Here is a 24,858-nt window from a genome sequence, read left to right as displayed (position 1 = left end):
CTTTGAAAGGTCCATATATTAGAAACTCCTATCAAATACCCAATTTTAGAAACTAGACCCCTCAAAGTATTCACAACAGCATGTAGAAAGTTTATGAACCCTTTAGGTGTTTCACAGAAATTTAGAGCAAAGTAGAGGTGAAATTAACATTTTTTTTTGTCAGAAAATCCTCTTTATACCATTTTTTTTATAACACAAAAGGATTTATCAGATTTATTGCCCAGATTCTGCAGTTTTGAGAAATATCCCTCATGTGGCCCTAGTGCGGTAATGGACTGAAGCACCGGCCTCCGAAGCAAAGGAGCACCTAGTGGATTTTGAAGCCTCTTTTTTATTAGGCACCATGTCCGGTTTGAAGAGGTCTTGTGGTGCCAAAACATTGGGAACCCCCCAAAAGTGACCCCAATTTGGAAACTAGACCCCTTGAGGAATCCATTGTAGTTTTCTTGGGGTGCATGCGGCTTTTTGATCAGTTTTTATTCTATTTTTAGGTGGCGTGGTGACTAAAAAACAGCAATTCTACTATTGTTTTTTTATTCTTTTTTTTTTTTACTGCGTGCACCGTGCGCTATAAATGACATATTCACTTTATTCTGCGGGGCGATACGATTACGTCGATACCAGATGTTTATAGTTTTTTTTATGTCTTATGGCGTTTGCACAATAAAATACGTTTTGTAAACAATCATGTACTTTTTGTGTTACCTTATTCTAAGAGCCATAACGTTTTTATTTTTCAATCAATAAAGCCGTGCGAGGACTTATTTTTTGCGTAACGAACTGTAGTTTCAATCAGTACCATTTTTCGGTAAATGCGACTTTTTGATCTCTTTTTATTCCATTTTTTGGGAGGTGAAGTGACCAAACAATTGTGATTGTGGTTCGGTTTATTATTATTTTCTTTTACGGCGTTCACCGTGCGGGATACCAATTATGTATAGTTTATTTGTTTGTTTATATATTTTTATTAATAATAAATGACTGATAAGGGAAAAAGGGGTATTTTTACTTTTAATACTTTTAAAACTTTTATTTTCTTATTTTTACACATCTTTTTGTAACTTTTTTTTTACTGTATTACTTTGTCCCACTAGGGGACTTGAGGGCAGGAGGCCCTGATCGCAATTCTAATACACTGCACTACATGCGTAGTGCAGTGTATTAGAACTGTCAGCTACTCACTGACAGCAAGCATAGTGAGTCCTGACGTTGTCAGGACCCACTAGGCTTCCGTCTATGGCATAGCCGGATGCCATTGTTTGGTGTCCGGTTGCCATAGTCACCATCGCCGGCCGCTATCGCGTAGCAGGCCGGCGATGGCAGCTTAACCCCTAAGAAGCCGTGATCCCTATAGAACGCGGCTTTTAAGGGGTTAATCAGCGGGGACACAGCGATCGGTCACCACTGTAGGAGCTGTGACAGCTGCTGAACAAGACAGCAGCGTCACAGCTCCTGTATGTGTCGGGAGGATGGCCGAAACGGCCGTTACTCCCGAGACGTACTATTAGGTCATGGAGCGCGAACGATACAGCTGCCATGACCTAATAGTACGTCCAGGAGCGGGAAGGGGTTAATGCAATATCTACATAGGTGTATAGAGGCCCATTTCCAGCAACCATCACTCCAGTGTTCTAATGGTACATTGTGTTTGCTAACTGTGTTAGAAGGATAATGGATGATTAGAAAACACTTGAAAACCCTTGTGCAATTATGTTAGCACCACTGTAAACAGTTTTGCTGTTTAGAGGAGCTATAAAACTGACCTTCCTTTGAGCTAGTTGAGAATCTGGAGCATTACATTTGTGGGTTCGATTAAAGTCTCGAAATGGCTAGAAAAAGAGCGCTTTCATGTGAAACTCGACAGTCTATTCTTGTTCTTAGAAATGAAGGCTATTCCATGCGAGAAATTGCCAAGAAACTGAAGATTTCCTACAACGGTGTGTACTACTCACTTCAGAGGACAGCACACACAGGCTCTAACCAGGGTAGAAAGAGAAGTGGGAGGCCCCGCTGCACAACTGAGCAACAAGACAAATACATTAGAGTCTCTAGTTTGAGAAATAGACGCCTCACAGGTCCTCAACTGGCAGCTTCATTAAATAGTACCCACAAAACGACGGTGTCAACGTCTACAGTGAAGAGGCGACTACGGGATGCTGGCCTTCAGGGCAGAGTGGAAAAGAAAGAGCCATATCTGAGACTGGCTAATAAAAGGAAAAGATTAATATGGGCAAAAGCTCACAGACATTGGACAGAGGAAGACTGGAAAAAAGTGTTATGGACAGACGAATCGAAGTTTGAGGTGTTTGGATCACACAAAAGAACATTTGTGAGATGCAGAACAACTGAAAAGATGCTGGAAGAGTGCCTGACGCCATCTGTCAAGCATGGTGGAGGTAATGTGATGGTCTGGGGTTGCTTTGGTGCTGGTAAAGTGGGAGATTTGTACAAGGTAAAAGAGATTTTGAATAAGGAAGGCTATCACTCCATTTTGCAACGCCATGCCATACCCTGTGGACAGCGCTTGATTGGAGCCAATTTCATCCTACAACAGGACAATGACCCAAAGCACACCTCCAAATTATGCAAGAACTATTCAGGGAAGAAGCAGGCAGCTGGTATTCTATCTGTAATGGAGTGGCCAGCGCAGTTACCAGATCTCAACCCCATAGAGCTGTTGTGGGAGCAGCTTGACCGTATGGTACGCAAAAAGTGCCCATCAAGCCAATCCAACTTGTAGGAGGGCCTTTTGGAAGCATGGGGTAAAATTTCTCCTGATTACCTCAGCAAATTAACAGCTAGAATGCCAAAGGTCTGCAATGCTGTAATTGCTGCAAATGGAGCATTCTTTGACGAAAGCAAAGTTTGAAGGAGAAAATTATTATTTCAAGTAAAAATCATTATTTCCAACCTTGTCAATGTCTTAACTATATTTTATAGTGGATCCCTCAAAGAAACAGAGTGGGAACTCTTCATAAAATATTACCTTTATTTATTATCCAGATCAAAATACTCTGGGTAATTCTTTTGATACACAAATTCCCCTGGCACAACCAGGGTGGATTCAAATAAGCAATCCAAAATTATCACCTGGATAATATATAAGAAAATTATATCTAGATGGCGTGGTACCATACGCTACCTATGGACAAACTCCAGGGATACAAAAAATTCTACCACACACAATTAGTGTAATTTCTAAGCACCAAATATTGCATAAAATGACCACAGCACTGACACTTCATAACCGTCCCAACCAAGGCCGGCCTTAGGATAGATGGCGCCCCTTGCGAAATTATCTTTCGGCGCCCCACACCATCATAAAAAAAATGCCCCATAATAAAGTATAATGCCCCCCACAGTATAATGCCCTATATAGTGCCCCCACACTGTATAATGCCCCTTTAGTGCCACACACACACACACACACACACACACACACACACACACACACACACACACACACACACAGTATAATGCCCCTTTAGTGCCCCCCATACAGTATAATAATAATAATGTAATATATTATAACCCCTCCAAGGACACAGTATTTTGTCCTCTAATTGTGCACACACAGTATTATGCCCCCTGTATTGCCCCTACACAGTATAATATCCGCTTAGTGGCCTCCACACAGTATAATTCCCCCCTCCCCTGGCTGCCACACACAGCCCCCCTTGCAGATAGTGCCCCCTGTAGATTGTGCCATACAGCCTCTCACCTCGCCCTTCTAGACAGTGCCCCCCACCTCCCCCTTGTAGACAGTGCGATACAGCCCCCCCACCTCCCCCTTGTAGACCGTGGGATACAGCCCCCACCTCCCCCTTGTAGACCGTGCCATACAGCCCCCCACCTCCCCCATGTAGACAGTGCCATTCAGCCCCCATCTCCCCTTGTAGACATTGTCATACAGCCTCCCACCTTCTCCTTGTAGACAGCGCCCCCCAAACAAAAAAATTGTACTCACCTAGGCCCGTTCCCACGACAAACGGAGCTGCTCCACAATGCCGACTACGGAATCCTTGTGTAGGCTGGCATGATCCAGTGATGTCATCACGCCGGCCTGCGATGACCATCAGCCTGCCACTCTCACTAAAATGACCATCAGCCCGCCACTTACAGATGCCCCCTGTAGATTGCGCCACTGTAGCACCCTGACGGAGCGGAATCCCCCTGTGGCCGGGGATTCCGCTCCTGGATGGAGCGCTTGATGTCTCTGTCCATATATAGACCGTGACATCAGGGGCAACTCCTGAAACGGAAACAGAGTTGCCAAAGCGCAATCCCCGGGCACACGGGGATTCTTCTCCGTCATGGAGAAACTTTTGCACTATCTACCGGAAGGGGGGTGAGGGGTGCTATCTACGGAGGTGGGGGGTGCTATCTACGGAGGTGGGGGGTGCTATTTACAAGGCAGCTGCAAAAAATCTCCTCCTCACATGCACTTCGCGCTGTTTCGAGGAGGAGGAGAGAAAGCACGGCGGTGGCAGTGGTTCAGAAGAGTGTCGCGGTATCTCTGGAGGGTTATTTCGGCACCCCAGGTTGCCGAGGCACCCCAATTGGAAACCACTGGGCTAGTAGATAGCTGAGCAGGGAGTTACCTCCCTGCTCTGCTATAGCGTTCAATTTTATCTGCGTCCTAACAAAGGAACAGGTGGATGAAGATAATCCATTTTAAAAAAACATATTCGTTTGTAGAAGCTGTAGATGGAGGCTTGGCATTCCACATGGTTTGTTATGATCCCCTTCTTGGAAGGCGTGGTGCAAACGCTGCAGGACTACTGTGATTTTAAATAAGCAGTTCAGATACGCCCCCAGGTGAATCAGACAATAGGAATACCAGCCGTCAAAACTAAACAGCAACAAAGTAGGATGTAAAACTGCAATTAACCCCTTTACGACAGCCATACGGCTATATACTTTCCAACTGGCGATGCCCCGTGCAGTTTTCACTTGTATATAAACGTTGGGAGTCTGGAACGGGGTTCAATGAGTGCAGTGCTGCTTCAGTTTGTAGATAGCGCCACACGGAACCCCCCTTTAGATAGCACCATCTAAGCTCCCTCTAGGAGCGGAATCCCCGGTCCGAGCGCTCTGGCTGGGGACTCCGCTCCTATAAGAAGCCCCCGACGTCCCTCCATCCCCCTTGTAGATAGCACCATCCCCCCTATAGATAGTGCCACCCCTGCATATAGCTTTACACCTCTTGTAGATAGCACCCCCTTTAGCCCCATTGTGATCCCCTGAGGACGCTGTGTTACAGCGAAACATGTCGGGGGGGCTAATACAATTTTAACTGCTATGATATACTAGCCTCTGTACTATTACACACTGGGACACCAGCGTACGTTCAGCAGTCTGCAGCTGCTGACGCAGGCACTCACACCCCAGCAATTGTTATACTCTATCCTGCCATGGTCTGGCAGAGTTTACATAGAGCATCTGCTAGTTGTCTATAGCCACATTTTAACTCATTGTGCTCTTTCTGTCCTTCCGTGGACCTTTTACTAACATACTATTAAAAGTTATATTTTATCTATACTTAGTTAGTAGCTGGGAAATTGGTTTCATTGTGCCTCTGGCACATCAGTTCTTCGATTACCCCCTTGCAGATAGCGCCACTCCCTGCATATAGCGTCCCTGTAGATAGTGCCACCCCCTGTATAAAGCATCACCCCTCCTGGAGAGAGCATCCCACCTGTAGATAGCACCATCCCCCCGTGTAGATAGCACCGGAGCCCCCTGTAGATAGCACCACCGAAGCTCCCTCTAGGAGCAGAATACCCGGTCAGAACGCTCTGCAGCGGGGATTCCGCATCTAGACTGAGCCCCTGTCAACGTCCATATATGGACAGTGACGTCAAGGGATCCCTGTGGGAGTGGAATCCCCGGCCAGAGCATCGGCAATGCTCTGGCAGGCGATTCCGCTCCTAGGCTGAGCCCCTGTCGTCCATATATGGTCAGTGACGTCAGGGGATCCCTGTAGGAGTGGAATCCCCAGCCAGATTGTCAGCAGCACCATATATGGACAGTGACGTCAGGGGATATCTGTAAGAGCCGAGTCCCCGGCCAGAGCCTCAGCAACACTCTATCCGGGGATTCCATTCCTCAACGGATCCCCTGTCATCAATCTCCATATATGGACAGAGACATCAGGGGCTCCCTCCAGGAGCGGAATCCCTGGCTAGAGCGCTCTTTACGGGGATTCTGCTCCTAGAGGGAGCTTAGGTGGTGCTATCTACAGGGGGATGGTGCTATCTACAGGGAGGGATGGTGCTATCTAAAGGGGGATAGCGCTGTCTACAGGGGGTGGCGCTATCTACAGGGGGATGGTGCTATCTACAGGGGGGTGCGGCGCTATCTACAGGGTGGATGTGGCACTATCTACATGGACACTGTGGCACTATATGGGCACTACCTACAGGAAAAACTGTGGCGCAACATGGCCACTGTGTGGCGCTATATGGGCACTATCTACAGTGGGAACTGTGGCACTATGTGGGCACTATCTACAGTGGGAACTGTGGCACTTTGGCATTATCTACGTGGGCACTGGCTCTATGTGGGCATAGACTATCTACAGTGGGCAATGTGGCAGTATCTACAGGGGTACTGTGGCGCTATCTACATGGGCACTGTAGTGTTTTCAGGGGGTTGGGTCAAAAAACCCTAACCAATAAAGTTCATCCATTTTTTTTACGCCAATTAAAAACAAATGGCACAGGGCGGTTGAAAACGGTCGGACGGCCAACAAATGGATTCAAATTTTGAGTCAGACTGATGCAAAACAGCCATGAAAAACTGACAGTTGATCCGTTTTTAACTGCCTTTTTTTTTCTCGTCGTGTGAATATAGCCTTATAGCCATCTTCAGTCTCCTGATCTAGGCTGACAGAGAGAAGACTAATTGTTACAGAGCTGCAAAAAAAAGGAATATATATATATATATATATATATATATATATATATATATATATATATAAAATATAGATAAAAATTGTATATAAAATATTCCAAAAATTGTTTATTTTTTTAAATTTTTTTGTGATTGCTCATAATAAAAAAAAAACATGGAATTAATTGAGCTAAAATAGAAAATGAATGCCTCATAAATCTTATTAAAAAAAAAGAAAAAATATTTCTGATAATCAAAGCGGTTGCAAAGATATTATAGTTTAAAGCAGTGCATATCAGAAATGGAAATTTTGACCTGGACACAGGGGAATCAGTAATCCTTGGTCATGAAATGGTTAACCTCTTCACTTTTGTTTTTTCCTCCCCACCTTCCAAAAGCTCTAATTTTTTAATTTTTCCGTCTATATAGCCATATGAGGGCTTGTTTTTTGTGGGACAAGTCGTAGTTTTTCATGCCACCATTTATTGTACCACATAATCTACTGGAAAGCTGAACATTTTTATTTGTGGGGTGAAATGTGCAAAAAACACAGATTACACAATTTTTTGGGGGTTTTTGTTTTTACAGCATCCATCATGCGGTAAAACCACATATTCACCTTATTCTAGAGGTTGATATGATTACGGCGATACCAAATTTATATGTTTTGTTTTATGTTTACTGATACCTTTTTGGGTATGCGACTTTTTGATCACTTTTTATTACATTTTTTTGAATCGCTAAGGTGACCAAAAACCAGCAATTTGCGTGTTTTATATATATATATATATATATATATATATATATATACAGATTTTTTTTTTTTACGGCATTCAACGAGCGGGTTAAACAATGCTATATTGCGATATTAATTTATTGCAGTATATTGTGATACTGACCGTCTCCTTTGTAGCCCTGTCGGAGGCAGAGCTTCAAAGCAGTACAAAGATGGCAGACCTGGGGGCCTTTGTTAGGCCCCCAGGCTGCCATAACAAACGTTGTTCACGGCCGTTCGTGCCGCGTGGGGGCGCGATGGCTTTTTTCAGGGGGCGCCCCCCTAATTCTAACAATTTAAATGCAGCGGTCGCGATTGACCGCAGCATTTAAGGTGTTAAACTGGCGGAATCAAAGTGATCTTTGATTCCGCCCATTGCAGTGAGGTGACCTTGCGTAATACAGTCGTCACTCGCTGTGTATGGAGCGAGCTCAGCCTGTGAGCTCGCTCCATACTTCCCCTTAAGCCTTATCACGTACAGTTACGTGATATTGCGTTAAGGGGTTAAACATTGCATTATACATTGTAGATAAGTAATCAGTTCCTACCATAGTAAACACAAAGGAAACTGGTCCATAAACGATTATATAAGATCGTCGGGAATCCATATCTCAATTTGAAAGCATGCTCGGTAGAACAGTGTAGAGTCTAATTAATTACATAACAGCAGTAGCGCTATTGAGCGACGCAATGTTTATCAATCGCGTGATGACAAAATTGATGACGCCATAACGCAATTGTCCTAAAAGAAATGTGACTGATGTTAGTCAGTAGGTGAATGAGATTATATAAATACTGTGTAGCGACATCTAGCATTAGTGAATTCAAAGTGCACAAGTGGTCAGCAAGATCCATATAACTAAGATGAAATAGTTATTTATAAACAATGAGTGAACAAATAGCACATGCTCATATTGGGGAAAGGAGAAGAGTAACTCATGGACCAATATTTTCAAGGACTGAACCGTTCGGATGTATCAATAAATGTTTATAACTAGAAGTGTAATGTCACATTGATCCACAACCATACATTCACAGCCCAGTTACCGGAAAAAAATATTACGTAATTAATTAATTAAATTTACGTAATTTAATTAATATTAAGTAATTACGGGCCCATAGACGTCTATTGGCCACGGGTACCTCCCCGTATTCTTACGGTAAGGTGCCCGGGCCGTTGAAAAATATAGAACATGTCCTATTTTAGGCCGTAATTACGGCATGGGCAGGCCCATAGAAGACTATGGTGCTCCCGTAATTACGGGTGGCTACGTGTGTGCACCCGTAATTACGGGAGCGTTGCTAGGCGACGTCAGGAGATAGTCACTGTCCAGGGTGCTGAAAGAGTTAACTGATCGGCAGTAACTCTTTCAGCACCAGGGACTGTGACTACCGATCACAATATAAATCAACGTGTAAAAAAAATAGAAGTTCATACTTACCCAGAACTCCCTGCTTCTTCCTCCAGTGCGGCCTCCTGGGATGACGCTGCAGCGGTCACATGGACTGCCGCGTCATCCAAGGATGTCGGGCTGGATGTCGAAAGAGGGACTCGTCACCAAGACAACGGCCGGGTAAGTATGAATTTCTTTTACTTTTACCTCGGAAAGGGCTGCACCTTCTCTCTATCCTGCACTGATAGAGAGAAGGGGCTGCTGCTTAGTGCAGTGCAATTTTGCAGCGAAAACTTGCCCGTAAATACGGGTGGAATACTGGTGACACCGGACCCGTATTTACGGGCACGGGTCTGTAGATACTGGTGCAATACGGGTCGAATACGCGTGACCAAGGACGCGCTTCAAGGGAAAACAGCTCCTGATTTTCAGACGTTTTTTATCAAAGTCGCGTTTTTCGCTGAATTTTTAACGGCCGTTTTTGGAGCTTTTTTTTTATATAGAGTCTATAAAAAACGGCTCCAAAGATGTCCGAAGAAGTGACAAGCACTTATTTTTTGTGGCTGTTATTTTACGCGCCCGTTTTTCAAAACGGCCGCGTAATAAAACGGCCCGTCGGAAAACAGAACGCTGTTTTACCATTGAAATCAAAGGGGCAGATGTTTGGAGGTGTTCTGCTTCCGATTTTTCAGCCGTTTACAGTCCGAAAAACGTCCGAAAATAAGCCGTGTGAACATACCCTTACAGTTAGAATACATTACACTTTATGTGTATACATTACACTACACTAGAGCTGCAAGTCTCGTAATCCCCTAGTGGGACAAGTAAAAAAGAAGTATAAATAAGTTAATAAAAATGTTTTATAAAAGTTTAAATATATAAGTTACATAAACAAAAAATGCTTTTTTTTCCTATAATAAGACTTTTGTTATAGGAAAAAAATGAACACGTTAAAAAAGTACACATATTTGGTATCACCGTGTTCATAACGACACAAACTATGAAATGATAATGTTATTTTTCCCGCATGGTGAACACCGCAAAAAAGAAGTAAAAAACAATGTCAGAATTACTATTTTTTGGTCATCATCCCTCCCAAAATATACAATAAAAAGTGATGAAAAAGTCGCTTGTACCCCAAAATAGTACCAATAAAAACTACAATGCGACCCGCAAAAAACAAGCCCTTACACAGCTTTTTTGACTGAAAAATAAAAAAGTTATGGCTCTCAGAATATGGTGACACAAAAAATTAATTATTTAATAAAAAAGTTATTTTATTGCGCAAACACTGCAAAATGTAAAAAAACTATATACACATGGTATCGTCATAATCCGCTCATCCTGCAGAATAAAGTAAAATTGTAATTTTTAGCCCAGGGTGAACACCGTAAAAAAAAAAGAATAAAAAACATTGTCAGAATTGTCACCTTGCTTTCCAAAAAATGGAATAAAAAGTGATAAAAAAAAACGCATGTACCCCAAAATGGTACCAATGGAAACTACAGATTGTTCTGCAACAAATAATCCCTCACACAGCTCCGTTGGAGAAAAAATAAAAAAGTTCTGGCTCTCAGAATATGGCAGAATGTGCAGTGTTCCAAAAGTGAATAACATCCGGCACCATTTATTAGTGTGACACTGGCCACACATCTGCGAATTATTATTTATTTATCCCATTATTATACCCTCTTATTATGCTCTGATGTTCTCCGCACAGATTATATATGCCCCCACATTATAAACTGAAATATAAGTAAAACCCCAAACAGAACAACTACCAAGCTAAATCTGCGCTCCAAAAAGACCAATGGCACTCCCTCTCTTATGATCCCTACAGCGTGCCCAAACAGCAGTTTATGTCCACAGATATGGCATCGCCATACCCGGGAGAACCCAATTAATATTTTATGAGGTATTTGTCTTCAGTGGCACAAACTGGGCGCAACATATTGTGCACTAAAATGGCATATCAGTGTAAAATTTTAATTTTCACTCTGCACCGCCTGTTGCGCATTAACCCCTTCATGCACCACAACTTAATAGCATGTCATGGTGTGCGGGGGGATGTATGGAGCGGGCTCAAGTGCTGAGCCTGTGCAATACGTTACGGGTGTCAGCTGTGTATTACAGCTAACACCCAGGACTAACGGACAGGAACAGCGATCGCGCTGTTACAGGAGCCTGTAAAAATTACAATATACTGCAATACATTAGCATCTAATGATCGCTGGTTGAAATTCCCTAGGGGGACTAATAAAATGTGTAAAAAGAAAAAATAAATAAATACAGTTATTAGTGAAAAAAATTTAATAGATATTTAAAGTAAAAAAGAAAACCCTTTTCGCATTTTTTTGCTAAAGCAATGTAAACAATAAAAAAATACACAAAATTGGCATCGTTGCGTCTGTAAAAGTCTGAACTATTACAACATACCATTATTTAACTCGCACGGTGAACGCCGTAAATAATAAAGAATTTAAACCGCCAAAATCACTGTTTTTTGGTCACCTTAGCTCTAAAAAATAGTTAATAAAAAGTGTTCATAAAGTTGTACGTACTAAAACATTGTACCAATAAAAACTACAGCTCGTCCCGCAAAAAATAAGCCCTCACACCTTTCAATCGACTAAAAAATGAAAGAAAAGGGATGCCTCTCGGTATGTAGTGTAACAAAACAATTTATTTTTTTAACAAATAGATTTTACCATTTAAAAGTAGTAAAATATAAAACAAAATATATCAATTTGGTATCGCCATAATTGTATTGAGTCGCAGAAAAAATTTAAGTTGTTGTTTTTATTGCACAGCGAAAGCAGTAAAAACAAAACCCAAAAAACAATGGAGGAATCACAGTTTTTTCCAGTTTCAGCCTGCAAAGAATTTTATTTCAGTTTCGAAGTATATTATATGGTACTTTAAATGGTGTCAATAGAAAATACAACTCCTCTCGCAAGAAATAGGCCCTCACACGACCCTATTAACGGAAAAATAAAAAAGTTATGGCTCCTGGAAGGCAGGGAGGGAAAAACAAAAATAAAAAAGCAAAATATGGATCAGTCCAGAAAGGGTTAATTAACTTCTAATAAAAAAAACATTTATGACCACATGTGGGGTAATGCCATACTCTGGAGAAATTGCTTCACAAATGTTGGCGTGCTTTTTCCTCCTTTATTCTTTGTGAAAATTAAAAAATTAAACATTTTAGTGGAAATAATGTTGATATTCATTTTCATGGCCTAATTCTAATAAATTCGGCAAAAGACCTGTGGGGTCAAAATGCACACTATACACCACTGAAGGAATCTATCTGGTGGTAGTTTCCCAAATGGGGTAACTTTTGGGTGGTTTCCACCGTTTTGGTCCCTCAGAGACATGAAACCCCGAAAACCATTTAATGAATTTGAGCTCCAAAACCCAAATAGTGCTTCTTTCCTTCTAAGCCCCACTGTGGGTCCAAACAGCAGTTTATTACCACATATGGGATATTTCCTTAATCAGTTTTTTCAGAAAAAAGTAGATTTTCATCCTCACAGACTAATTAAAATGCATTTAGCAAATCAACTGTGGGGTCAAAGTGCTAACTGTACCCCTAGATAAATTCATTGAGGGGTGTAGTTTCCAAAATGGGGTAATTTTTCTTTTTTAACCTTCAAACCTGACATGGTGCCTAAAATATATTTTAAAAAGGTGGCCCCAAAATCTAATAGGCTCTCCTTTTCTTCTGAGGCCTGTGTTTCAGTCCATTAGCACACTAGGGCCACATGTGGGATATTTCTAAAAACTTCACAATATGAGCAATATATATTGAATTGCATTTCTCGTGTAAAACCTTCTGTGTTACAGACTGTATTACAAATGAATTTTGCAAAATTTTTAAATTTCACCTCTACTTTGCTTTAATTCCTGAGAAACGCCTATGGGGTTAAAACACTTTCTGAATGCTGTTTTGGATACTTTGAGGGGTGCAGTTTTCAAAATGGTGTGATGTATGGGGACTTTCTTATATAGAAGGCCCTCAAAGCCACTTCAGAACTGAACTGGTCCCTGAAAAAATGGGCTTTTGGAATTTTCTTGAAAATATGAGAAATTGGTGCTAAAGTTCTAAGCCTTGTAAAAATAAAAGAATGTTCAAAAAACAATGCAAACATAAAGTAGACATATGGGATATATGAAATAGTAACTATTTTGTGTGGTATTACTGTCTGTCTTACAAGCAGATACATTTAAATTGAGAAAAATGGTAATTTTTGCAAATTTTCTCAAAATTTTGGTGTTTTTCACGCATAAATCTTGAATTTATCGACCAATTTTTTTTTACTAACATAGTACAATATGTCACGAGAAAATTTCAGAATCACTTGGATAGGTAAAATCATTCCCAAGTTATTACTACATAAGGTAACACATGTCCGATTTGATAAAATCGGCTTCGTCCTCAAGGCCTAAACAGGCTCAGTACTGAAGGAGTTAAACTATCTATGCACTATACACGTCCCATGAGAAGTATTTTGTAAACATAATGTTATTTTATAACCTACTGGTGATTGGCCAATCAAACTGTAAATCACTATGGGCTTTAAAAGATGCCAAAAATCGAGCGTTCGTGCCCCTAGAAGAAGCTGACTGACATCAGCGAAACGCTCGTCGGGACAACCCGGCTGTAGATCAGGGAAAGTTTAATCGAGGGATAGTGATTTATGCTTGTAGCCTTTGACTCTATTTGCCCCGCTCTGCCTAAATAAAGCATTTGCATAGCAGAGCAATTCTTACAGACTAGCGAGAAGTTATGCTACCTCTGTTTAAGCAGTGCTCTGTCTATTGGGCTGTATGCCCTTCTGCGGTGATAGTGTGGGGAAAGAGTGGCATGGTTTATCTCCGCTCCACTCACATAACAGCTGAATGCTGCGATCTCTGTCTGACACGCAAGCTTTAGGAGCTTCCTCTCACTAGAAATAAGTGAGAGCGACATATAATACTGTTGCACTTTTGGTCTGCTTCTGTAATCAGTTTGCTCAGCGTGATTTATGCCTCAATAACCAGGGTTGACACTGAGCGAAGCATTCCAATAGTTTAACCCTAAGGGTATGTGCACACACAAAATCAAAAACGTCTGAAAATACGGAGCTATTTTCAAGGGAAATCGGCTCCTGATTTTCAGCCGGTTTTTAAGCAAACTCTCATTTTTCGCTGCGTTTTTTTACGGTAATTTTTGGAGGTGTTTTTCTATAGGGTCTATGAAAAACGGCTCCAAAAACGTCTGACGAAGTGACATGCACTTCTTTTTCGCAGTCGTTTTTTTACGCGCCTGTTTTGCACACTAATTTTGGCTATGTTCAAGTCTCATGCAAATAGCAACAATCTTTCCTATAAGGCACAAGTGTGCGTGTTTACCACACACTCACATAGTGTTTTTACGTCGGTCACTAACGGGCCTTATTCCGATGCAATAGACTTTTTACGTCGCTGAATCGGAATAAGTAAACAGAGCAGGGAGCTGTCAAATCTCCCTGCTCTCAGCTGCCAGAGGTAGCTGAGGGCTGGGGGCGTCCCTGCTCGACCGGGTGAGATCGATATTCTTATCGATCTCACCCGTTTAACCCTTCAGATGTGGTACTCAATAGCGTGCACCACATCTGAGTGGTTTTGGAGAGAGGGAGGGAGCTCCCTCTCATCCCACTGACACCCGGCGATAAGATTGCCGAGTGTCTGTGTCTCCGATGGCAGCCGGGGGCCTAATAAAGGCCCCCAGGTCTGCCTGTAATGAATGCCTGCTAGTTCATGCCTCTGGCATGACCTAGCAGATGCCTGTCCGTTTTACACGGACAGGCATAATACACTGCAATACAGAAATATTGCAGTGTATTATAATAGTGATAGGATAATCGCATAGTGAAGTCCCCTAGTGGGACTAGTAAAAAAGTTTTAAAAAAAAGTTTAAGAAAAAGTGAAAAAAAAAAAAATGAAAAACCCACTTTTCCCCGTTACAAAACTGCTTTATTATTAAGAAACAAAATAAAGTAAAAAAGTTACACATATTTGGTATCACCGCGTCCGGTGAACGTCGTAAAAAATAAAATAAAAAATTGCTGTTTTCTTTGAATCCAGCCTTGTGATAAAAAGTGATCAAAAAGTCGCATCTACTCCAAAATGGTACCGTTAAAAACTACAAGTCGTCCCGCAAAAAAAAAGCCCTCATACAATTGCATCGGCGAAAAAATAAAAACGTTACGGCTCTTCAAGTTTGGAGACACAAAAACAAATAATTTTGAAAAAAATTTGTTTTCACTGTGTAAAAATAGTAAAACATACTAAAAAGATACAAATTTGGTATCGTTGCAATCGCAACAACCCACTGAATAAAGTTATTGTGTTATTTATACCACACGGTAAACTGCGTAAATTTAGGACGCAAAAAAGTGTGGTGAAATTGCACGTTTTTTTTCTATTCCCCCCCCCCCAAAAAAAAGTTAATAAAAGTTAATCAATAAATTCTGTTTACCCCAAAATGGTGCTATATACAGCCTTATACAGCTATGTCGATGCAAAAATAAAAAGTGTATAGCTCTTTGAATGAGACAATGGAAAAACGTAAAAAATGGCTTGGTCATTAAGGTCTAAAGTAGGCTGGTCATTAAGGGGTTAAGGAAGTCTGCATTGATACATTGGCTCCTAGGTTATTTGATGTTATAAGGCTATGTTCACACGGGGTCTTTTGCCGAGTTTTTTGACGCGGAAACCGCGTCGCAAAACTCGGCAGAAACGGCCCGAGAACGCCTCCCATTGATTTCAATGGGAGGCGTCGGCGTCTTTTTCCCGCGAGCAGTAAAACTGCCTCGCGGGAAAAAGAAGCGACATGCCCTATCTTCGGGCGCTTCCGCCTCCGACCTCCCATTGACTTCAATGGGAGGCAGGAGAAAGCGTGTTTTATGCCCGCGGCGCTCAATGGCCGCGGGCGAAAAACGGCGCGATAATTGCTATTCACACGGAGTATTTTGGGGGAGGAATATCTGCCTCAAAATTCCGTTTGGAGCTTTGAGGCAGATATTCCTCCCCCAAAATACTCCGTGTGAACATAGCCTTACTGTGTTGCCATTTATTCCAGCATTTTGCTTACCCTGCAAAACATTGTTTGATGCTGATTCAATAGTAAAAATCAATTACTCAATTCAGACTTATCTTATTCATTATTCCTCTCCCTTCCCACTTGGCTTTTTATGAAGCTTTATATACATCATATGCTAAGTGGGATTCAACATGTTATAGGGTGTTCCATAAGGGACCGTTCACCCTATTCCCATATGGTAATCTATTTTCACTACAGCCGGTCTTTCGCAAGAGATTCAATATCTCAACTTCTTGCCCTCTTTTTCCTTTTCCCAATCCCCTTTCCCTATTTACTATTTGTTACAATTGGTGGTGCACATCAGTGCAGTAAAATAAGAAGTTCAAAAATCTCAAAGAGGTGTTCATTTTTTAGGGACAGGCTACACAACCACTACATCTAAAATTTCCCACAATGTTGGAACTGAGCCAGTTGCTCTGTGTTGCGGGTCTGGTGAAGTGTCTATTCACCAATCCCTCTTTTAAACACCGTCCCTTCCTGAATGTTATGGAGGGTTTACATGGTATCACATTAGTTAAGTCACCATCAGCCAGCAGGATCCCCCAATAGTTCTCCAAAACTCCAAAAACTTTAGAAGCTTGGTCGTCATAGGTTCCTAGAATCCTGCATATTTATCTTTCCCCGTATCAGATTTAAGTTTGGGTACAAGGAGATCATCCCGGTTTTGGATTAGGGCATTATTATATGCTGAATGAAGGATCTGTCCAGGGGTACGTCTTGCCTGAAATCTTTCCCTTAAACCTCTGGCGTGTACCTGGAATTCATTGTCCGAGTGTAAAGGATCTGCCAGACACAGCTTCTGTGTCAACGCCCGTGGTTACTCAGTCTGCACCTGCTCCTAAGTCTGATAGAGTGACTCCTTCATCTACCACTCAGGCTTGGAGGCTGAGGAGTGGGAGAGCCTATCACAGCCTGGCCAGACAGAGCTGGCTCCCGCCCTCTGTCTATTTATACCTTTATTTCCTGCTTCTCCTTTGCCTGTGATTCTGCTTATTTCCTGGCTCTCCTGCTGCTGCTTGTACTATTTGTCCTCTGCTTCATATTGACCCTGGCTTTACTGACTACTCTCTTGCTCTGCGTTTGGTACCTCGTACACTCCTGGTTTGACTCGGCTCGTTCACTACTCTTGTTGCTCACGGTGTTGCCGTGGGCATCTGCCCCTTTTCCCTTAACTTCTTTGTACCCTTGTCTGTCTGTCGTGCACATAGTGAGAGTAGGGACCGTCGCCCAGTTGTACGCCGTCGCCTAGGACGGCCGTTGCAAGTAGGCAGGGACTGAGTGGCGGGTAGATTAGGGCTCACCTGTCTGTCTCCCTACCCCGTCATTACACCGAGGAACAATTCCTCCGGACCCTCAGGTATTGGCCTTTGGGAATACCACATCTGAGAGATGGAGGATGGCGGCTGTCCCAGTGTAAGAGGCTATTAGTGGAGGACCGTTTACGAAACAGAGAACTGAAAATACCTCCCTGTTCGTTCCTTCATAATTTGAGATCCAAAAAGGAAGTCGACCTATCACCAATTTCATAGGTAAATCCCAATCCAATGTCATTTTGGTTTAATCAACTAACAAAATAAGAAAACTGTTCCCTGGATCCAGATCATAGTATCAAAATGTCATCTAAGGATCAGGCTAAAGGAAGTGTTACACGAAACAGGCTGCTGCCCGCTGGGAACATACTCCCGCACCCCCTGTACATGGATGTTTTATGAGCTGAAATAAAAAGGATTTTAACACAGGATGGTGAGATGCAGCTTTTTGCTTTTTGTTCTTCTCTGGATTGTTGGAGAGCTGAATACTTATCTTTTAGCTGTACTCCACCATGACCTGTTCCTTCTCCCAGGATAAGTGAGGACTGTGAGTAGTGCCGACCTGTTGACTTCTTTTGTTTTGTATAAAATTAATAATCATAAATACATAGTAGTAAAGTATATCGCTCTCCTCCCCCCAAAAAAAAGCTCTCTTAGTATGCCTCGGCGAGGCGGATACTTTATATAGAACATTGTTGTTTATCAATTTAAGCATATTTCTATTTTATGTGGTTAAATATAAAGATATAAATAAGGAGTTGACAAAGTGTATATTAACAATGTTGACAAAGTGTATAGTAACTAAAAATTGACAAATTATATTTAAAACAATAGTATAAATAAAGCTGTAACAAAAAAATTGTTGCAAAAAACACTTTCATAGCCTAACCAATAAATGTATATACAAGATATTGCCATTAAAGAGAACCTTTCACTACCCCTATACATGTGCAGCTCAGTGCACTTTGTTATAGGCGCTGCTGCACAGACCCTGGGGCACGTTGTATTACCTGTCTAGTCTCGACCGTTCTGGAGATATTGGTGCCGTTATTAATGGTGCCCGATATATAAATTAGCCTCCGTACTGTCAATGGGGCGTTCCTGGACATGGAAAGGCATGGGGGCGTGATTGGACAGTGTCCGAGCGCTATCAGCTGCGGACAGTATCAGCGGCTTCTTCTGTGCTATCTCTCTTGCTAGATCACATAGTCTTCTCATCTTGGATGACATGAGCTGGCGAGTGAAGGAGAGCGCACACACACCCACACACCCACACATGATCCACAGCACAGATGCCACTACCGCCGAGGAGGTGATGCTCTCTTCCTCTCTCCTGCTCCTGTCAGCCAATGATGAGAAGACTGTGTGATCTCGCGAGAGAGATCACACAGCAGAAGCCGCTCTGACACTGTCCGCAGCCGATTGGACATTGTCAGAGCGCTGACTATTGCGCCCCCTGCTCTTTCCATGTCCAGGAACGCCGCACTGACAGTACAGGGGCTAATTTACATATTGGGCACCAATAATAACGGCACTGATATCTCCAGAATGGCGTATGCTAGACCTATTATTCAAAGTGCCCCAGGATCTGTGCACACAGCGCCCATAACATGGTTCACTCAGCTGCACATATATGGGGTTGTGATAGGTTCTTTTTAAACTATGGCTTTGTATGAAATATAAGGGTCTGGTATTGTTCAGAAACAATGCCACTCTTGTCCATGGGCAGTGTATGGGATTGCATCACAGCCCATACGCTCAAATATGGCTGAGCTACAATACGAGAAATAGAGCATGGACCAGAGTAACACTGTTTCTTTTGGGGGGTGCTATCCTATGCCCATATTTGGCTTTCTATTAATTTGATTTTTGATTTTATTATTTCTGTATTGAATCTTAAGTTTCTCTCATGTCCCTGCAGTGGCGTTGTCCCCTTGCTTCTTCTCCTTCCCAACACCATACCGCTCCGAAGTTCCTTTTCTTACCTTTTCTGCAGCCTGTTCTTTATTTCATTCTTGTTGTTTAAAGTTTAAAAGTTTAAACTTTGATAAATACATTTTGGGGGAAAAAGGGTAAAATGTTATATGGTATGATAATATGGAGTACTTACACTTTGTAATGCAAACCCTATTAAAATCCTGCTTCTGAGATTCTCTGTAGAGGGCCTGTGGTAAAGAGGGAGCAGTCATATTGTGTATTGCCATGTCTGTGCTGGTGGCAACTCTGAAGCTAACCATGGACATAAGATAAATATCAGCTGAAATGGATGATTTTGGACACAACCTGAAGGCCAGTTGAAATAGTTAAAACATGTTTGTGGCCAGATTAATAAACATAGGAGGTTGAATGCTGACACTTTGTAATGTATATCCTGATAAAATGTTACTATTGATAGCAGCTATGGAGTAACAGGTTTAAAGGGGTTTTCCACCTTCTGACAACTGATGACCTATCCCTCGGATAGGTCCATCAGTATGTCATCGGTGCAACTCTGACACCCAGACCCCTCACCGATAAACCGCTCCGGTGGCCTGCGGGCACCGGATGTTGTGGCACATAATTCTATGTATGGAGCCGGGAAGCAGTTGGCTCTGTACATAGCATAGCGGCTTTGCTGTAGAACTGCAGGTCTCCTCCTATTCACTTGAATAGGAGTAGAGCTGCAGTACTGCAGCTCGGCCACTATTCCGTGGCGGGAGATAACTGCTTCCGGCGTGTACGACTGGTGCACGGAGGCACCGGATCAACTGATCTGTGCGGGGCCCGGGTGTCGGACCCCCAGAGATTATGTACTGATGACTTATCCTGTGGATAGGTCATCAGTTGTCAGAAGCTGGAAAACCCCTTTAAGAGAGAGCAGACACAGTTGTAATGACAAGGCAGCAAAACCCTGTTAACTAATAAACCTCATACATTTTCTAATTTATGCTTATATGCCTTACATATTACTTAAATCGGTTCCACCACCCACCTTTTTCCCATGTATTCTTGTTTCGTATACAGGTTACAATGATAAAATTGTTGCGTTTTTGCGTCAACCAAACATCTTTGAAATTCTACAAGAGCGTCAGCATGAGCTTTGCAGGAATCATGCACTCAGGTATAAATTTATACCTTTTTAATATTAGCTTTAGTTAAGTTCCCAAGCATGCTCATATACAGATATCCTTTTTTTAATAAATGTTTATTTTGCACTGTTGCCTGAATATATCAGCATCCTATATTCCTATTAGACTATATATTTTTGTCTTTCCATTCCTTGTGTTCGTTTTGCTTCACTTATAGCCTCAATAAAACAGACAGCAGCAGCATCACATCTTTTAGGCAGAACATTGGTTCTCATTGTCACAATGCGGGGTGTGGACCCACTGAGTCGTACCGCGTAGCGGGATGCCAGCTGGCCAAACAGGTATAGTACAGAGTCTATAGTCCAGAAAGGGTACCCGTGGCAACTCGGACAGTAGCAAGGCAGGCTTGGCTGGGACCAGGCAGCAGGTAGACGTCAGGCGTGGAGTAGCAGAACAGAGGATCCGAACCGGAACTGCCAGTAGGTGTAGCAGGAGGGTCGAACGGAGGAGCTTGCATAGAAGCAGGAAGGGAAGCAGCTAGCGTCACTAGCTGCTGTGCCATGGAGTCTACTGCCACAAGAAGTTGATCCTCTCTTGCTCGGAGATCCTGCAGGTCCGCTTGAATGGCTTGGGAGGGTGACATGCCCTCGAATTGACCAGCAGGGTCCCTGGCCTGAGCGTACTGTCACGATGCGGGGTGTGGACACACTGGGCCGTACCGTGTAGCGGGATGCAGCTGGCCAAACAGGTTTAGTACAGAGTCTATAGTCCTGAAAGGGTACCTGTGGCAACTCGGACAGTAGCAAGGCAGGCTCGGCTGGGACCAGGCAGCAGGTAGACATCAGGCTTGGAGTAGCAGAATAGAGGATCCGAACCGGAACTGCCAGGAGGTGCAGCAGGAGGTTCGAACGGAGGAGCTTGCATAGAAGCAAGAAGGGAAGCAGCTAGCATCCCTAGCTGCTGTGCCATGGAGTCTACTGCCACAAGAAGTTGATCCTGTCTTGCTCGGAGATCCTGCAGGTCCGCTTGAATGGCTTGGGAGGGTGAGATGCCCTTGAATTGACCAGCAGGGTCCCTGGCCTGAGCGTACTGTCACGATACGGGGTGTGGACACACTGGGCCATACCGCGTAGCTGGATGCAGCTGGCCAAACAGGTTTAGTACAGAGTCCATAGTCCAGAGAGGGTACCTGTGGCAACTCGGACAGTAGCAAGGCAGGCTCGGCTTGGACCAGGCAGCAAGTAGACGTCCGGCATGGAATAGAGCACAACACGACAACAGCTCAGCACGGCACTTGACCAGGATAGCACGGGATACAAGATACAGGAACAGGGAACACTTGGAAACTGGAAGACACTAGGAGACCATTTGCAAGACAAACTTTGGGAAAACGAACAATGCTCAGGCAAAGAACAAGAGGCCAGAACCCTTTTTATAGTCCAGTAGCATTCTGGGCTTGATTGCTGACTTCCTGCAACTATGTGCGCACTGGTCCTTTAAGACTGTGGACGCGCGCGCCCTCCGGGAGACAGTCTCGATACCAGGAAGTGAGTGCCGGCGCCTCACAGGGGGACGACACTGCAGGGAACTCACATGTCCATGCCCGCGGACATCGAAGGGTAAGTCAGAACGACGGGCCGCGGCCATTGACGTTACAGTATCCCCCCCTCTTACGCCCCCTCTTCTTGGGACCAGAGCGGTCGAGAAACTACCTCATGAGGACAGGGGCATCGATGTTCTCCTCTGGCTCCCAAGACCTTTCTTCTGGACCGAATCCCCTCCAATCCACCAAATAAAACGTCCTTCCTCCCACCTGCTTGGTGGTCAGAATCTCCCTTACTTCGAAAGTCCCTGATGAGCCGCCAGGAGCCACTGCAGAACTAGGAGTCCTGCAGTAGCGGTTCAGGACCACGGGCTTCAGCAAGGAGACATGGAAGGAGTTAGGGATCTTGAGGGTAGGAGGCAGCCACAGCTTGTAAGACACCGGGTTAATCTGTAGCAGGATCTCGAAGGGTCCGAGGAACCTAGGAGCAAATTTGCAGGACAGCACCCTCAGCTGGATATTCTTTGAAGACAATCAGACCTTCGTACCTGGAAGAAACTGAGGAGGATCCCGTCTTCTAGTATCTGCCTTTATCTTCATGCGTTCCACTGCCAGCAGGATAGAACGGGTCTGTTGCCATATTTGCAGAAAGTCCCTGAAGGTAGAGTCAGCTGCAGGCACCTGGGACATAGTAGGGACAGGAAGAGGTATACGAGGGTGTTGGCTGTAGACGATGAAGAACGGACTGGAGGTGGTGGACTCACTATTGTGTTTATTATAAGAGAACTCTGCACCCAGTGATCATGCCGTCTGGCAGCAAAGTGACGCAGATAGTTCTCCATAATTTGGTTAACCCTCTCGACTTGCCAATTGGATTGGGGATGATAGGCCAAAGGGAAGTCCAACTTTACACCGAGGAGACCGCAGAGTGCTCTCTAAAACTTCGAGGTGAACTGGACCCCTCGATCCAAGACTATATGCAGAGGCGAGCCACGCAGACGGAAGATGTGTTGAATGAAGAGGTCGGCCAATCGCGCAGCAGAAGGCAGACCAGTCAAGGGAACAAAATGAGCCATTTTAGAAAATCGATCCACCACCACCCAGATCACACTGCAACCCGCAGAGAGAGGGAGATCCATGACAAAGTCCATTGCAACATGCTGCCAGGGAGCAACGGGCACAGGCAGTGGTTGGAGCAGACCAGCTGGTCTGGAGTGGGCAACTTTATTTGCTGCGCATACCGTACATGAGGAGACAAAGTCCCATGACGTCTTTGGGCAGTGTGGGCCACCAGAACTGACAGGCAATTAGATATTGGGTCTTACGAGCACCAGCGTGACCTGCCAGCTTGGAACTGTGACCCCAGCAAAGGAATCTTCCTCTGTCTGCCAGACGTACAAAAGTCCTTCCTGGCGGAATGTCTCTAACGTGCAGAGGGTTCACAGAGGAGATGCAGGAAGGATCAATAATATTCTGTGGGGACTCCACATTGTCCTGTGTTTCAAATGAGCTAGAGAAGGCCTCACATTCTTGTCGGTAGTGAAGTTCGAACCGGAACCGAGCAAAGAACAATGACCACCTGGCTTGACGAAGATTCAACCGCTAAGCCGTCTATAGATAGGTCAGGTTCTTGTGATCCGTGAAGACCAGGATAGGATGGGCTGCACCTTCCAGCTTGATGGCCAGTAACACCCGATCCCCAATCGAGTAGTTGCGCTCTGCGGAAGAAAACCGCTTCGAATAGTAGCCACATACCACAGTCTTGCCTTTTGAACATTTCTGGAACAACAGTGCACCAGCACCAACAGAGGAAGCATCCACCTCTAATGAAAACTGTAGGGACACATCAGGGTAGTGAAGAATAGAGGCTGACGTGAAGGCTTTTTTTAAGGATTCAAATTCGGCTTCTGCATCCGAATTCCACACCTTGGCATTCATGCCCTTTTTAGTGAGGGTTGAGAAGGGAGCTGTCAAAGACGAGAAGTTGGGAATGAACAGCAGGTAGAAGTTGGCGAATCCCAGGAAGCGTTGTATGGCCCTTAAGCCTTGGTGGCGTGGCCATTCCAGGACAGCCTTTACCTTCTCAGGGTCCATCTTGAGACCCTGATCGGAGATTATATAGCCCTGGAAGGGAAGAGACTTTTTTTCTAACACACACTTCTCCAGCTTGGCATAAAGATGATTCTCCCTTAAACGAAGCAACACCTGGTAGACATGACTCTGATGAGTTACTGGATCTGAGGAAAAAATCAAAATGTCATCGAGATACAACACAGACATAGAGGAGATCATGAAAAATGTCATTGATAAATTCTTGAAACACCACGGGGGCGTTACTTAGACTGAAGGGCATAACTAGGTATTCATAGAGCCCATCACGTGTATTAAATGCAGTCTTTCACTCGTCACCTTGACGAATCCGGATTAGATTGTAGGCCCCCGCAGGTCCAGTTTAGAAAAAAAATGTGCCCCCCGTATTCGATCAAACAGTTCTGAAATCAAAGGTAATGGGTACCTGTTCATCACCGTGATCTGGTTGAGGCCTCGGTAGTCAATGCAGGGTCGGAAGGATCCATCTTTCTTCTTGACAAAGAAAAACCCAGCTCCGGCCGGGGATGAGGATTTACGAATGAAGCCCCTCTCCAGATTCTTCTTAATGTAGGAAGACATAGACTGGGTCTCAGGCAAGGAGAGAGGGTAGCGAGGAGGGGACGAATCAGGAACCAGGTCGATCGGACAGTCATATGC

The 24,858-nt window shown here is 43.8% G+C and overlaps 1 protein-coding gene across 4 annotated transcripts in view; it reads left to right on the top strand.

The window, feature by feature from the left end:
- The window catches only part of HECW2 (HECT, C2 and WW domain containing E3 ubiquitin protein ligase 2), a 547,978-nt gene that overhangs the window by 429,045 nt on the left and 94,075 nt on the right, over positions 1–24,858 (top strand). For all 4 annotated transcript variants that reach the window (XM_075829943.1, XM_075829941.1, XM_075829942.1 and 1 more), the window contains one exon: positions 20,503–20,599. In XM_075829943.1, coding sequence (XP_075686058.1) covers positions 20,503–20,599 — 97 coding nt within the window. The remainder of the gene's footprint in view (positions 1–20,502; positions 20,600–24,858) is intronic.

The sequence above is a fragment of the Rhinoderma darwinii genome, chromosome 6 (assembly GCF_050947455.1).
Source record: "Rhinoderma darwinii isolate aRhiDar2 chromosome 6, aRhiDar2.hap1, whole genome shotgun sequence".
In the NCBI taxonomy this organism is placed as follows: Eukaryota; Metazoa; Chordata; class Amphibia; order Anura; family Rhinodermatidae; genus Rhinoderma; species Rhinoderma darwinii.
Note: the sequence above shows the minus strand (reverse complement) of the source record. Positions and strands in the feature narration are given on the sequence as shown.